At 33.1% G+C, this 17,395-nt stretch overlaps 1 protein-coding gene across 1 annotated transcript; it reads right to left on the bottom strand.

The window, feature by feature from the left end:
• Positions 1 to 10,438: 10,438 nt before the first annotated feature.
• LOC132760378 (ras protein let-60-like) lies at positions 10,439 to 12,823 on the bottom strand. The gene is made up of 2 exons (XM_060752365.1): positions 12,753 to 12,823; positions 10,439 to 11,436 (listed from the first exon to the last, which is right to left on the bottom strand). The coding sequence occupies exons 1-2, from the start codon at positions 12,794 to 12,796 to the stop codon at positions 10,677 to 10,679; spliced, it is 804 nt and encodes a 267-aa protein (XP_060608348.1). The 5' UTR covers positions 12,797 to 12,823; the 3' UTR covers positions 10,439 to 10,676.
• Positions 12,824 to 17,395: the final 4,572 nt, after the last annotated feature.

Here is a 17,395-nt window from a genome sequence, read left to right as displayed (position 1 = left end):
CAAGACTGTTAGAATTTGTCTTCAAACCGAGTCACGAAACAAATGGATTTAAGAATTGGACAAACAACAACGCAGAATCAATGAACAATATACATGTACTCAAACTATCTTTAGACTAGAAACCGAAACGAACCAGTGAACTAATCGAAAAAATGTATGACATAACAAATCTCCATTTCATGGATTATCGAAGTGCCCTCCATGACACGGGTAACTACGACCAAACGCCGAATGAACGTCGTGTTTACCATATAACGGACTCAATTTGGCGCTGAAAGACAGAAGAAGAAAAAAATGAAATATTTAACAAATTCTTGATGAACAAAAAGAGACTGATAAAAATGAAGTATGTTGAAGCCAAAAACGGAAAGTACACAGTTATTGATAAAGCTAGTGGTGTGGCTAAGAAACCAGGACAGCGCAAGCGTCCCCTCAGAAAGAACTAGGAAGCGATGATCCCAAAAACTAGTGTCCCAAATTATAAAGACAAAAAATACAGTGCACATGCATTTAAATGTTCATGCTGTGAATATGAAAAGTTAATGAATTTGCATGCATATTGCTTGACTTTTTGTAGCAATGCCTTTAACAAACAGAAAATAAAAACTGACCAGTAAATTTTAGAAATGCCGGAAATGTGTGAATTAATAATAAATCGATCACTGGAATATACCAGGTATATTCGGGTAGAATAGTATAAACTGATTTCAGACCTATATATACATACATGTACATATAATGTTATACATAATGCTGTATAAGTAGCAATATGATATTTGTTAATGAACATTTTATTTGTGTACTTACTTGTCTTTCTATTTGCTGCTTCGTATGTGCTATATAACAGATGCATTCTTTTTACCAACTCATGCAATTAGTTCAATAATCCACTCTCAAAACTATGGAAGCAATATAACTTTGTCATTTTTTTTTTATATTTTAAGAATATTTTTTTGTTGCAAACAATTGTTAAATTAAGCTTTTTTAATGACGGGGTTTCTCCATGCTTAACTTTGCCATTTTTGTCGCTAACATTATTTTCTTTAGAGAACTATCATCAATGAAAATTATTTTTTTACTACTAAGCTGTAGTAATATGGCATTTAAGTCTATTACTTTTTTTCCCTTTGTGTAACCATGTTTATCATATTGTCTGTTGTGTCTTTAATAAATTGTCTCAAGTTTAAAAAATAAATAATATAATTATGTTTGTTAAAAAAGTGAATTCAAGTGTAACTGTTTGTTGCCATGCCATTTTGTTGAAAAAAAAGACTTTGTTTACATATTTAATTAAAAAAAGAGATTAAATGGTCTTACATTTTTTGAAATCCTTATTTTTTATTTTAAGTGAAATAATTATATCTGTAAACTTATACATTTGTTAATTGACCATTGTACTTTTCCTACTTTTCAAACATTGTCGCTGCTATGTAATGCAAGTTATATTTTTAATTAACACACACAACCACATACAAACACATACAAACAAACATATTATTAAATTATGATTGAAGAAACACAAGAATTACATCTTATTTTTTTAACTCCAACCTGTCACACAAGTCCATGGAGTTAATTCCAATATTGATATCGGTTGTATCTAGTTACTCCCCTGAGATTATCTCCTACAGGGTCATATATTAATAAATTTTTCCAATTTGAAGTTAATTTCCATTAAGAAGATTCTTGGGATGTCTTGCGGTAGTCTTTGGGCGTCTTAGGGTAGTCTTTGGGTGTCTTGGGGTAGTCTTGAGGTGTCTTGGGGTAGTCTTGGGGTGTCTTGGGATAGTCTTGGAGTGTCTTTGGGTAAATAGACCGAGCCGCTTAGAAGCATTATTTTGTTAACAATAACAGGTCAACATTTGAGTATACTGTATTCAATGGTAGGATACTACGTCACCGCGCACCTGCTGAATGCTCCCACTTGGACCATTTTTTCGTCGATTCGAAGGTAAAATACAATTTTATTATAAGAAAACGTAAGAGTATTAAAAAATCATGTAGCGCACCAAAGAATGGCTATAGTACTTGAGATAATTGTAAAAAAAGTTTATAGATTTATTGCCTGGTTTAAGCCTGAAAACGGGATAAGTGTTTTTCTCTGAATGCTCCCACTCGGACTTTTCCCGAAACATATATGAAATAAGGTTGAAAACCTTCTTGAAAATTATTTTTAACGTACCGGAACATAAACCGAGTCATGTTTATCAATTTTTCTAGATTAGTTTCAAATATTTCTATTCAGAAATCAGTTTTTCTTAATTCTTTTTATAAAAATGGAAAATGCTCCCACTCGGACTCATCTTCAGAGATGCTCCCACTCGGACCTAAATATATACACATTTTGAAAACACATTGCTGTGTTAAGAATTTATAATTTTTTCAAACTATCTTTATATTCAAGTTCATATATTCATATTATCAGTAAGAATTCAATGAAAATACGATACTAATATTTAGATCACTAAATTTTGACACATTGTATCATAACAGTCTCGTAAATATGTCTTCTTAGAGGATCAGTTATCGGCCTAAGAATAAGGAAAAAAGGTTGTGTTGAAACAATTCCTCGTTAAATAGAGTCGTTGAAATAAGAAACAAATTGATTATACATTTTAAAAATATATTAAATATAAATTATATATATAATATTTTGTTTTGCAGAAAGTATTTGTGTTTGTGACCAGTATGGGAAAAGGTATAAACCACATTGCGACGTAATAAAGCACATGGTAGGACATCTTGGCACGGCATAGCTGGAGCAAATAGTTTAGATACCAACTGTGGATATATATCTCAGTGAGGAGGAAAACTCTAGAAAACACAAGAATTGTAGCTCTTTGAAGTAATTGTCTTTTGTTCAGTTTTTGCGTTAATCATTGGACAATGTGTCTTAAAGGATCAATTCATCTGAGACTTCACTGCAGGATAGATGTACCACAAACAAGAATAACAACTCTCCAGTTTTGGAGTTATTGCCCTTTGTATTCACTATGATTAGTTTGCAAGGACCATACCTCCAAAGGTATTTGAGATATAGACTTGAAACTTTATATTAAACAAAACTTCCGTATGCTGTTTTTAATTAAAGAAAACAACACTGGGACAGTGCAGATAAAAGTGAAAAGCAGAGCATAAGGCACAGAAGTGTTCACTTAATGCTTCTTTGTTGTTGTTTTTTTCTTTGTTTTTTTTTTCAGGAGTGTTATTTTTGTCATGATTTATTATTTCTAGACTATAACTTTTCATTAATTTTCACGAGTGGCATTACTTGGATTTTTACATGTATGTAAGGGTTACTTCCCCTATGAAATGTATTTCCTCCTTTTCGGCGGGGGATTTTACTGTCTGTGATTCCCCATTGTATGATTGTTATTATTTTAACGTCATTTAAATATCCTGAAATCAATTTTGGTTTTATACAATAAATATAATGCTCAAATGAAGATTTATCAATATTGTATGTTCCAAAAAGCATTATTTGTAAAGATGATACCGAACTTATATTTCATAAAGGGAGGTAATTAGAAATATATTTTCTTTTAAGTGTAAGTTGAATTCTTAAATAAGAAATGAATGCATACATGTATATTTTAATGATTACATATAATGTGGACAAGCATTTGCAGTACGTATTTCACATATTCCTTAATGTTTGAAAATTGTTTTAGTAGCATATTTATATACATATATATAAAATTTCCATTGTAGTTACAAAGATATGGTAAAGACTGTGATAAAGAAATAACTGTGATCTTTGTTTTCTCATTTATTTAATTTTGTTATTTTAGGTAAAAATACGTACATATGATAACTTTCATATTTAAAAATGTCAAAGTTGTCAATAACTGTGATGCATGCTTTATATGCCATGGTATGGCAGTACATTGACTTTTTAACCAGTTCATGACAAAAATGATTCACATGTTGTTCTTTAATAAACTATTCAAATCAACCGATAGATATTGACTTCTTTATGTTCATAAACGTACTATTATAATGCTATAAAATCTAAATCACAAGTTTAACAAACACGCAAATCATTGGGTTTTAAATTATTAACAAGATCAGCAATTATTGAATAAATGCAGGCCTCTAATATGTGTACGAGTCCAACAGAATCTTAATCCAGTATGGTACTAAACAATGCATAATAATTTCTTTATAAAACACCACCATTGTTTTAACATCTCAAAAAAAAACAACTTTATTCTTGAGATCCAAACTGTCCATTTAAAGTCTTATAGTCCTATCTTTGTTGTTGGCAATAATTTTGAATCATCCCTTCGAATCCAACACAAGCCAAGTTCACCTTTTTGTAAAGTGATCCTGTCAGTTGAAACTTTGCCATGGCACCGGGTCCTACCCAACGACGTAAGAAGAGATCTGTGTAAAAAGAAGGTAAAAGTTAATGTCGACAAACACAGTAAATATTGACAAAATGATTTAAAAATTGTAAGAATAATCCATAAAAGCTTGGCACATCAATATGCTTTCAAAATGTATGTATTTGGGTCCGAGTGGGAGCATCTCTGAAATCGAGTCCAAGTGGGAGCATTTTCCATTTCGATAAAAAAAAAAACTTTAAAAGACTGACTTTGGAATAGAAATATTTGAAACTAATATAGAAAAACGTGTAAACATGACCCGGTTTATATTCTGGTACATTAAAAATAATTTTCAAGAAGGTTTTCAACCTTATTTCATATATGTTTCGGGAAAAGTCCGAGTGGTAGCATTCAGAGAAAAACACTTATCCCGTTTTCAGGCTTAAACCAGGCAATAAATCTATAAACTTTTTTTACAATTATCTCAAGTACTATAGCCATTCTTTGGTGCACTACATGATTTTTTAATACTCTTACGTTTTCTTATAATAGAATTGAATTTTACCTTCGAATCGACAAAAAAATGGTCCAAGTGGGAGCATTCAGCAGGTGCGCGATAACGTAGTATCCTACCATTGGTATTTGAAAAAAAATATTTCAACGTCAATAATAAACATTTTATCAATTTTTATTTCGGATTTTAAGAAATTTTGCACCAGGGTTAATTCATATATGTTAATCTGGATTCCAAAATCCCTGTTGACAAATACATTCTTCAACTTTAAACATCAACAAATGGGCGCATATTGTTCAAGATTTTGGCCTCGAGCAATTAATCCAATCTCCTACTAGAGTAACTAAAGATACATCTACTATAATTGACCATTTATACGTATCTTCCTTTAGCCATACGTCTCTAATTTAAGCTTAAGCGATCACTGTCCATTGTCGTTTACAATAAATTGTCTTACAAGCAGGGAGGCATTTGCTTTCTCGCATATAACGATAAATTATCTTTATTTCAAGAATTGTTATAAACAAGTATTTAAAAATGATTTGAAAGCCATTAATTTTGATATGATTGAAACTATTGCAGAGCCAAATAACTCACTTGATGTTCTTTACAATATGATTGACGCATTATTTAACAAACATGCGCCTGAAAAGGTAAAGCGTATTAAAAGGACTAAACAACCAGATTGGTATTCTGACGAAATTTAAGAGGCCCGCGATAAAAGGGATCACTATTAAAGGTGTAAAGACTAGATTAATTATAAGTCATGGAGAAATAGATGCCAGGCTGTTATTAAAAAGAGCAAGAAGGGGCTCTTTAACAAGGCAGTTAAAGATTCGAGAGATTGTAAATATTTATGACAAAATGTAGAAGACATATCAAACGAAAATAAGCAGCAACCGTCTTTACCAATCACTTTAAACATTAATGATGTTCTATTTGAAGGAAATGTGAATGTTGCAAATGCCTTAAATGAACATTTTACAGAAATTTCAAAACTAATTAAGAAATCTAATTTTAATGTTAACAATTTTTCGTATTTAGAAGATTTTCTAGATCATAAACTTAAACCTAAGCAATTTGAAATTGATTTCATAACCACATTTGAAGTAAGCAGATATATTGACAACCTTGATAAAAATAAATCCTCTGGCATTGATGGAATTGGTCCTAATATGTTAAAACAATGTGAAGACTCTATAACGAGAGCAGTAACTTCAATTATGAATAAGAGTATTTCACTAGGTATATTCCCAGATAAATTGAAACAACTAGCACGTGTTATACCTTTACACAAGGGGGGGGGGGGGGGGGGGGGCAAGTCAAACCCCAATAATTATAGGCCAATATCTATTCTCCCAAACATTTCAAAAAATACTTGAAAGGCATGTTGCAAATCAGATAAATAATTATCTTCATTATACCAATATCATTAATGAACACCAGCTTTGATCCGCCTTACAGATGAGTGGCTTTCTGGTCCTTCGGGAACATTGATGACAGCACTATTTAGTGTTGAGAATTGAATACCGCTCAAGTCGGTGCTAGGGGGCGTGAGGGATATTGCACTTATTCATTATCCCTCATGTACAGACTCAATCAAACCGAGTCTGTAATTCTCTTGTAATATTGTTGTGATTAATGCTTCCGAGGGATCACTTTGTTTTTCAGAATTATTTACGCAATATTGATGATGGAGATATTATAGGTGCTGTATTTTTAGATTTAAAAAAAGCCTTTGATTTAGTTGACCATAATATACTGATTCATAAATTAAAACTTTATCATTTTTCTGGAAACTCTGTACAATTTTTCCAGTCATATCTCTCTAACAGAGAGCAAATTGTAAAAGTCAACAATGATAAATCTGAAAGCTTACCGGTTATATCAGGTGTGCCACAGGGCTCAAACTTAGGTCCTATACTGTTTCTTTTATATGTAAATGATATATCAGTCACTACGAATTCAGACATTTGATATGTGTGCAGACGATTCAACATTACGCATAGCTGACCAAAGTTTCAGTAATATAAAGTCTTAGTTGCAGCTAGACTTATTAAAAATACAGGAATGGTGCACTCTCAATAACATGGTCATTAATCCAATAAAGACAACGTGCATGATAATTGGATCAAAATGGAAATTAAATAACAAAGGCAATCTTTCTCTGTATATAGAGAATTCGAGTATAAATAATGTTCATTGTCAAAAGCTACTTGCTTATTGATAACTGTCTATCTTGGAAAACACATATTTACAAAACGTGTTCTAAGCTAAAGCTTGCTTCTAAAATATCTCTGCTGAAAAGAATTCAATATTTCTTACACCTGAAATGAAACAATTATTTTATAACGCTTACATGTATGTAATATTTGGTCCAAATGTAACAAATTAGATCTAAATAGAATAGCAAAATTACAAAAAAGAATCGCCAGGATTATTTTAAATAAACCCGTAAAAACAAATTCTCTTGAAATGTTTCAAAATATGAAATGGTTATCTTTTCTATCTAGATGTAAATACTTTTCTGGAATTATGGTATATAAAGTGATGAATAAATTAACGCCAGCATATATTTCTAATCTAATTCCGTTATCTCAAAATAAAGCTTACTTACTAAGATCAACATATAAAAAAGACATTATGCATAAACGACCTAAAACAAATTATTTGAAAGGTACTTTTTATTTATCTAGTTTGTGGACATTACTCCTTGCGGACATGTTACACAGTGGACATTACTCACTAAGGGCATCTTACACAGCAGAACTTACTGTTTGACGACATACCGCTTAGTTACCCACATTACTCACTGAACACTTCTGATGACAAAAATGATTTTTACACTACAATATATTACACCGTTGCAAACTACGACATTTCGTTGAATCTGAACACAAGCTAATTTGTTGAAAACATTTATGTTTTAGTTGACATTAACTCAAGAAATGCAAGGGCTTTTATAATAATATCTTTCTGTATAATGTTTCTTTATCCGTTTATAAATAGGTCACATAATCACAAAATGAAACTTATCTTAGAAAGCAGAAAAAATATAGAATTTAGTTAAAATCGAGGTTCTTTTTAGAATTATTCCATTAATTTGCATTGGTAGAACGATAACTGGTACAACGGTGGAATAACATTGAATAATGAAGAATATAGTACATGTATTCCTGTTTTGAAATATAAACAGATGCAAGGACTGAGACACGAAACAGCTTGAAGCTTAAAAGTAAAACATGTCATGTCAAATGTAGATTTATATATTAATTATCTTACTGATGTTGATTGAGTCTTTGTTAATTTTGTCAGTGTTGAAGACGGACCGTGTGTAATCAGGAGAGAAATGTTTTGCTTTTGCAGTAGGTTTGTCTTTCACTTGCTGCAACAGGTACGGTTGTCATGGGCACGGACATAAGGCAATGAACTCGATTGTTTGTCTCTTCTTTAGCCGTTTTGTGAAAATTGAAGCGTACTTTGATCGTATATTTGTCTTCAAATGAGAGTACCATGAGAGAGCTCGCGGGTAATTAGAGATGGGATATTCGGGTTCAAATAAAGTACCCGGCCATGCCCTAACTTAAAGGTGTCATAAAAGAGCATTGGCAATACATCTACAGAAAAACTATTTGTCTGAGATATAAAGCAGTTCTTGATGGTTGTCGAAGAATGTATACTCATGCAAAGTAATGCCATTTTACAAGAGGTATCAACAAGAAACTTAGTAGATAGAAAGATAGATCTCATTTAGTAGAAATGCAGTGCATAAAATCTCTGATTTGCCTAATTCTGGTGTTATTGTCATTTTTTATTTTTACACTTTGAACTTTGTTTGGGACACAACTATGAAAGTACGAGAGATAACAACAAGAAACTTCTTCTTTGTGTCTAAAACCTATTCAGGGAGCATCATCCGTTCGACGGTTTTTGTGGACTTTGTGTTAATAATCTAAAAACGTTACACTTGCTTATGAAACGGCTGTAATTGTTTTGCAAAATTGCACGGATATTTGTAGAAAAAAATAATCATAGATATTTAGAAATGAAATAAAGAAAAATGTGTTCAAATAACTCCCAATTTATTTTTCACTACCTACAAAGAAAAGGAAAACAAATTGTCAATAAAAAGTGTATAAATTTAACAATATACAATGCATTAATTATATTCAAGTGAAAGATTTTCAGATTAAATTTGACATAGTATCATAGAGCATACCACATTTTAACTACGTTATATGTTTAATTTCAAATATTTGTTAAAGAGTAAACTTTAAGCTTTTCTGAAAAACAACAACAAAACTACAGAGATCCTCCCCAATAAAACCACACACACACAAACACGCACCATCACACACACACGCACGCACGCTTGCTCGCTCGCTCGCACGCACGCACGCACACACACACACACACAAAATAAATAAAAATTAATAATGAAATAAAAATACCAATTCTTTTGGCATTCCAACCATAACCAAACCTAACTTGGTATAGATAATAAAATCTAACTGGCCCAGGTTTTATATTTATGTCCCTTCCCTTCCTCAGCGTTGTTAAAGGCCATTTTCTCAAAGTATAAGAGCTGTTGATTTCAAACTTGGCATAAAAGTTTATGAGGACACAAGTTCAAAAGGACAGATAATCTTGAAATTATTTTATGAAAAAATAAGCCCCCTTTTTAACTTGAAATTTTAGTCCTGGTTAACCTTTTCATAATAAACTATCAAAGTTATTTATTTCAAACTTGAATTACATGTTCATATTGAAAATATGTCACCATTTAAGAGGACAGATAATCTTTAAATCAATTTTTCCAAAGTAATGTAATGCCTCTTTTCTAAATTGTTTTGTTTCAAAGGTCACTTTCTCAATAACTGACAAAGTAAATCACTTAAAACATGGTGACTGATTTGTGCCACTCGTGGTTTCGACCCCGCCAAGCGAAAAGTCGAGAATTAACAAGTAAAAATGGCGATGGGTCAGAGCGAAAACACACTTATTTGCGAGGGCGCGGGGCGAAAATAGTTGTCCCGCGGGGGAGCGGAGCGAGCTTTAAGAAATTCAACGGCGGGGTCGCATGCCAAAAACACGCGGGGGCGAGGTGCGAAGTTAAATAAATAAATAAAACTTTTCCCCGTTTCCCTGCTTATGAGCGTGTTTTTGTCCCGCGATCCCGCTAAGCGTAAAGTCGAGAACAAACAAGTTAAAATGGCGGGGCGCAGAGCGAAAACCCGCTTATTAGCGAGGGGAGCGGGGCGATGTTTAATAAATAAATAATCTCCCCGAGTAGACGCGGAGCGAGATTTAAGAAATAAAACGGCGGGGCGCGGAGCGAAAACACGCTTATAAGTGGGAGCGAGGGGCGAAGTTTAATCAATAAAACTGCGCCCGCGCCCCGCTAATTAGCGTGTTTTCGTTCCGCGTACCCGCCAAGCAAAAAGTCGAGAATTAAAAAGTTTAAATGGCGGGGGCGCGGAGCGAAAACACGCTCATTAGAAGGGCGCTAAATAAGCGTGTTTTAGCTCCGTGCCCCTGCCGTTTTATTTCTTAAATCTTGCTCCGCGCCACCGCGGGGCGACTATTTATCTATTTAACATATATAATATATACAATTTTAGTAATGAACATTTAATAAGAAAAGACCACTTTTAATTGTAATCTAATTATCGTTAAACTGTTTTTCTATATGAACTCGGCAAGCATAAAAACAGGCTAAAGAAACTAGAATAACAAAATGTGATCAAGCAATATTGATTTGGTGAGTGTCATTTTTTTTACCAGTCCCCGTTTGAAAATTACATTCCCGATTAAAAGAAATGGTTCTTTTGTAATTATTTTCGTACTTTCGCTCCAGAAAAGACCTGTTTGAACTTAGCCCAAGTAGATGCACGTTGTTTTTGCAACGGGAACGTATCTGAAGATTGTTTTTCATTTTCTGTTAAAATCTCGGACTGTGCTTCCGTTACATTTACTTCCGGTACTCTGAAAGCTTCAAAAGCCGGGAGGGACATTCTACGTATACTAGCTGAAACCGATGATGCATTTATCACTGCTACAACATCCACCAGTCTCTGCAGTGTGCGATGGCTGAAGAGGTGTCTGTATACCCCGCCTATATTCATCCCAGTACGCAGTGATATATCTGTATGAGGTAAACCCCAGTTGATAACTTCAGAATGCTGACTCCTATGTTGATTTATTCTCCGCGAAATGTCGATTTTATTTCCGACCACGACTACCGGCATTCCAACCCCTTTCATTTCTTCTATTTCTTGCTTGACTTTTCTTATGTACTCAAACGACTGCGGATTGTCATACGAATGCATCAAGATATAGGCTTGTGCGGTTTTTATTGCCAGCCTTTTTAATGCTGCTACGAGATTAACATCGATCTCCATTAACTCGACTACTATTGCTCCTTCCTCGGAGGGATTGTTGTCCTCAAAGTCTTCAATGAATCGTTTCTTCGAGAACTGATTAATCATCATTGATTTACCCACACCGGTATCACCAATTACCAGCACACGTATTTTGTTGCCTTGGATACCTGTAACTGACCTCATCCTCATCGTCAGTCTCGAGGAAAGCTCACTGAAAGAAACGTTTAAAGATAAATGTTTATTGAGAATCAAGATAAGTTTACATGAAAATAGTGATAAAAAGTGTCATATCAAGTGAAATCCACCTCTCATGATATATTGCATGATATAGGTGAAGGTATGCAAAAGCTAGTATTGTGGGTATTGAAATGTCAATTTCACCCTGAAGATGTATAAAACCATAAAAAAGAAAGCGTTGATACCTATTATATAAGATATATATCATCAATCGTTACCTTCATGTTTTTCGACATAAACGATGTCATTAAAAGGCTTTGTGGCCGATTTGTGCCATGACATACTTTTGCTCAAAAACACGCCAAATTCAACAAAGAGACGATTTTCTCGAACTTTCGCTCGGCGATGCGCCAGGCGAAGACATGAGGATACGACAAAGGGATGACATTGTCATATTTTTGTGTTTTTATCTGGCGTCACGCGTAGTGACTTTGTCGCATTTACGTGATTGGCTGGCAAAGAAATTGAATATAAACACGAAAATATACCTAGCGTATTTTCGTATTTTATTCTGACGCCTGAGGAGCGAAATTACGAAATGGCACAAATAAGCCAACAAAGCCTTTTAACATTGTTTATGTTATAAAACACGAAAGGAACAAGTTTACTCTTAATAATCTTGTGCACACGACTAAGTAACTCGTCACATCACAGACTTACTAAGTCGTGCGCATGATATAGTTAAGTCGTGTGCACGGGATAACTAAAACGTACGCATGAGTTACAATGTCGTATGCACAAGATAATAAGCCGTGTGCATGAGATAATATGCAATGCCGTGTGTACGAGATAATTATTCCATTCTATATCTTGCTTTTGTTTGTGTCGGGATAGAACAGCAACAAAAAAGACAAAAATAAAAAACTAAATAAAAACACCAAACAAACAACAACATAATCAAAACAAAAACATTTTGTCATTTTTACAAGAATGTGGCGTCTGTTACAATCAATAATCTGTTTAATCCATTGGTGTAAATAATTTATCAGTTCCAGCAGAAACTGGCGGACTTATAGCAAGCACTTCCTTGTTGCACCGCTGTACAAAATAGTTATCCATGATTTACTTTGCAATCTATGTTTAAAGATGAACATTTTTGTTTGCCCTTGAAAATCTTTATTCTTATGTACTGAAAGTGCACTGTTTTGATACTAGTTTTTTTGAATTCAACATACAATTTAAAAATTGAGAGGGAAGATGACAATAATTAGCAGGAAATATGTAACGATAATTTACTGATCTGTCAAGTGTCATAAAGTACAAACAAAATTTAAAAGAGAAATGACTTACTGTGTACTGGTCGGATACTTGAATTCAATACTTTCAAAATACATGTTTGGAATCCAATGTCCTCCACTCGACTAAAAACACTGTTTGTTGGACACACACATTTATACTGTGGACACCGGAACAAATACCGGATCGTCTTCATGTATTGTATGTATGCTATGTATTCTTACCGCATTTTTGCTGCTTTCTTAAATTTTCCTAAAGACATTGTTTCACTTGACCATTCATGTAGATATTCTAGTTGAAAGTATTATAGTTAGTATTAATGAATAATTTAACATTTAAATACGTCGATTTCAACAAAATAGGACACGTGGAAAAAGGAAAAAAAATATAAAAGCGTCTTAAATACGTTACCAATTACAACAACGATGATCAGAAAATGATAAAAGACGGAATTTAGTAATGTTCCTGTTCGAAGTTTTCAATGGAAAAGAGAAGAACTCATGTCTAGTTACTAAATTTATATCATTATAATAAGTATCATAATTTGCAGCAGAAAATGACCGCTATGGATTTGAGGTCACTTATTAAAGGTCAAGTTAAAAAACATCTTTTGTCCGCAGTCTACATGATAAGTAAGAATGTACCTGATGACCAGAAAATGGCCAATATCAATTTTGTGGTTGTCTTCGCCGTAGAAGAAGTTGCCATCGTAGTTGATGTTGTAGTCTTTATCATTGTCATCGGTACAAAACATTACAACCAGACAATAAGTCTTTTGCTTGTTTGTTGTTTTTCTTATTTTTATAACGTTATGGTATTGACAAATATAAATATATGGTAATTATGAGAGGAAGAATAAGTGTGAAAGTCAATTCTCTACATGTATCTGTCCCTGATGACCTTCCTTTGTCTGTAATTGCCATTTTCTTTTGTCGGAACATGCACAGCTTTTTTCTTCTAGAAAAAAACCGCAATTTTGTAAAGCTGAATTCTTTGTGTGGTTAAAGTAAACAAACTATGTTTGTGTCTTATTATGCACACTGCAGATGGCAAAAATTAATTTAACGCCATTGTATTGCGTAAAATAGCCATCCTCATTAAAAATGTTGAATTTTTGGACGGCTAGCATATCAGAACTGAAAATCTTGTTTGAAAGTCAAGTCTCCGGATTTTGCAAACCTTTTCGTACCTGATCTAAATAATACAACATATCGTGTACTGAGTATAACGACTGCATTAATTGAAACTGATTGTTCGTATAGTCCAACATATTCCCTTCCATTTTTCAATCAAATATTTTCCAATTATGTAATGAAATTGTACATGTATACACATTTTACATTATATAAAAAGGTAGTTTGGTTTTCTAAAAAACATTGTAGGTAGTAGCTGCAGAAGCATCAGTAATGATAATTATTTAGTAATGATAATTATAATAAATTCTATCATTATTATCATCGTTGTCATCAGCATCATAAAAAAACTTTCATATTATCATTACCTGTATCATTTTGATAATAATAATACTACTAATGATGATAATGATGATGATAATTGTGACAATGATTTTATATGAAAATTGTCGTCAATTTTGTTATCACTATCATCATTATTATTAGTATCATTCCGAAAATAATGATTATGATTATAAAAATAATGAGTGGTTTTATAACGTTTTTGTTATTATAGTAAGTAAAACTGACAGCGTGCTTAAAATTTTGAAATTTATTTAAATGTGTCAGCATATCAGCTATTTTCGTTGTATTTTGGGTGACTTATTTCCAATTTTGCAGCCATGCCATAACACTCAAACGTTTTATTTTTCATTCTCTTCGCGAATGAAATAATAAACTGCAGTATGAAATTATAATTGTAGTTTTAAATTTAAGTTCTAAAATAAATCAGCATGATGCTATATATAACAGTCCTTCCTTTTTAATAACTTCTCCCCTACACCATATTATGAACTCCAAATAAAGAATAGTCTGACCACGTCATCAATTATTTGCCTTTCCCTTCACCATCCTTGGTGCTCTGTTGTTGTTTCTTATATTTTTCAAAAATAAAAAAACAAAACCTACCTGGTGCGATTTCTTATTAGCAGTTATCATAAACTGAAAATATTGATCAGCACCCTGCAGGATTGGTATTGTATATATTTGTAAACAGTTCAAAACACGCTGTAGCAACGCTATATGTCGCAACGCCGCTTTATGTCGCAAGTAACGCTAAATGTCGCAACGCTGACGCTATATGTCGCAATCAACGCTATATGTCACAATCGCCTACCGCTAAATGTTGCAACGTTGCCGCTATATGTCGCACAAAAATCGATTGCCGCTAAATGTTGCAACCCCTTGACGCTAAATGTCGCACTTGGTAGGAAAGTAACAGATGGAACTGAAACAAAAAGTAAGTGTTAAAACATTTAAAGTTTATACCATTTACACATGAAAACATATCCTAGTAACCAAACAAAAGTTGTATTTCGCGGTATATGGCAAAAACCTTATATGTCCATAGAAACTGTTTTTGTATTTTCTGATCGCAGATCAGCAAATACATAGCTAACATCCACGGTCTAGCACAAAATTTCCTAACAGACCTAACAACGCAAATTAGTTCTCACTCAAAACTGCTTAAAAACCAGCAATTTAAAAGAAAGAACAATTTTTTGTTACAAGTCTCCAACAATTTACTACACATACAAACTTTAAAAGTAGCGTTGGCTTATAGAATTGTCAGTAAATGCACACTCACAAATTACGCGGATGAATATGATTTTAATCAATGAAAATGCTATTTTTAGCGATGTCGATTACCGAATACTACACAAATTAATCTGACTGCCGAGTAGTTGAATATATAGTTTCTATACTTAAGGACAATGAAAACGCACGGTCGGAATAGTTGCATTTTAACAAGGAAAATTTGTTTCCCTTAAGTATTTTTTCACAGATTCATAAAACCGAATGCATTCCGGTCCTTTTGATACCATACTTATAAAATAATGATTGAATTTTCATGAAGTTATTGCATGATAAAGACAGTACCCGAAAAATCAAAAGTAACACTTTTGGCTAATTGTGATAAGTTCACAACGGAAAACAGATTTAATCAATTCATGGTTACTTTATGAAATGAAATTATTTATTTTTTTAAACTGTTAATTATTAACTTGTTTTCTCACCTTTCTAGAAATGTACAAACATGACATAATGGAGTAATAAACATGAATAAAGTATAATGAGGCTCAAATAACAGTTAATTAACATACTAGCGAAAAATATAATAGAATTGTGCTTCCAGTCTTTAGGTACGTGGAGAGCCAAAATTGTTGTGTATATATATTACTAAAACATATTAAATAATAAAGAAAGCTAGTATTACATTCAAAGGTATTTTTTTTCATTTTTTTCTCGTCACACGCACGCGCACGCACACACACGCACGCACGCACGCACACACACACGCACACACACACACACACACACACACACACACATATATATATATGTATACTTTCTATTTCAACAATGTGTAGTATTAAATTGACGATTACTGCTCAATAGTCGTAACGACAATCAATATTTTTAACGTAGATGAATATACTACAAAAATTTAAGTAACCATACGAATCATTTTTAAGGTATAAAAGGAGAAGTCTAAAAAGTTATGGTATAGAGATGCGAATAGTAGATGAGGGGAGATAACAAAAAAGGCTTTGTACGTAGATATTGTTGCATTTACTTCCCTTTAGTTTAAGTGTTAGGTAATATTCAAGTGTTTAGTTATGCAGAGTGAATTTGAATATGATCTAGAAAAAACTTTCTGATCGGCGGGAACTGGGGTCTCCGTCTACTCTATCGTGGACCTGAACTCAATCAGAGCACGACCTGGGGCATGGAAGCTCCAATAAGGTCTTCCTGCGATGAAACGCGCCCCAGGCCGTGCCAGGTGCACTCCTGTCCCTCGACTTCCCAATGGCGGTCGGGAGACAGGAGTACCCCCGACTTCACGGTGAGTCCTATACAAAGGTGTCGGAGGCCACAGTTCCCACACGATCTTACAATATTTAATTAGCGAAAGGCTATATCATAGGCCCAAAGAGGAAAAAATAGTTCTTTTGTATAATGTAGAAAGAAATAACACATTTTCATATAGTGATAAATACCATTAGATATTGAGATACGAAAGTGGAGTTGATTAGTATTTCTAAACTAGACAACTTCTTCTGACCTTTCCTTTAGAAAAATCAAAGATCTGTGGTCTAGTTGAAATGCGGGATATTATAAATGTGTGCCACTGGGTCTCCCAAAACGAAACAGAGACTTTGCAGCACTTTTGATATTCGGAGAAAAGAAAGTTATATTATAATCATTACATAGTGGTCAATGCCTTAAATTCTACTTAGTATACACTTAACAAATTTACCTAATTTGAGACGTTCTTGTTTATTGTTAGTATTCATTAATTCAGATGTTTTGATTATATTTGGTCTTCTAAAATAATAGGGTTTTAAGAAGCGTTTACGCTCATTTTTCAAAGATTTTGCATTCGAATAAGAAATGAAATTCGTCGCCTAATTTATTACATGACGTACATAGTCTATCATTTAATTGAATTCTTGCCCAGTTTCCGATTTCTATCGGAAGATGGTGGTTTCGAGTACGAAATCGTATCAATGAATATAGGAT

This window comes from Ruditapes philippinarum, unplaced genomic scaffold (genome assembly GCF_026571515.1).
Source record: "Ruditapes philippinarum isolate M1 unplaced genomic scaffold, ASM2657151v2 ctg32_1_1_1_1, whole genome shotgun sequence".
In the NCBI taxonomy this organism is placed as follows: domain Eukaryota; kingdom Metazoa; phylum Mollusca; class Bivalvia; order Venerida; family Veneridae; genus Ruditapes; species Ruditapes philippinarum.
This window is presented reverse-complemented; position numbering and strand designations above follow the sequence as displayed.

Bases quoted from the DNA above. Each gene is read 5' to 3' on its own strand.
- LOC132760378 (XM_060752365.1), bottom strand. From the start codon at position 12,796: ATGTATTTTGAAAGTATTGAATTCAAGTATCCGACCAGTACACA. The intron at 11,437-12,752 runs GTAAGTCATTTC...CGTTTCTTTCAG, and splicing joins AAGTATCCGACCAGTACACA to TGAGCTTTCCTCGAGACTGA.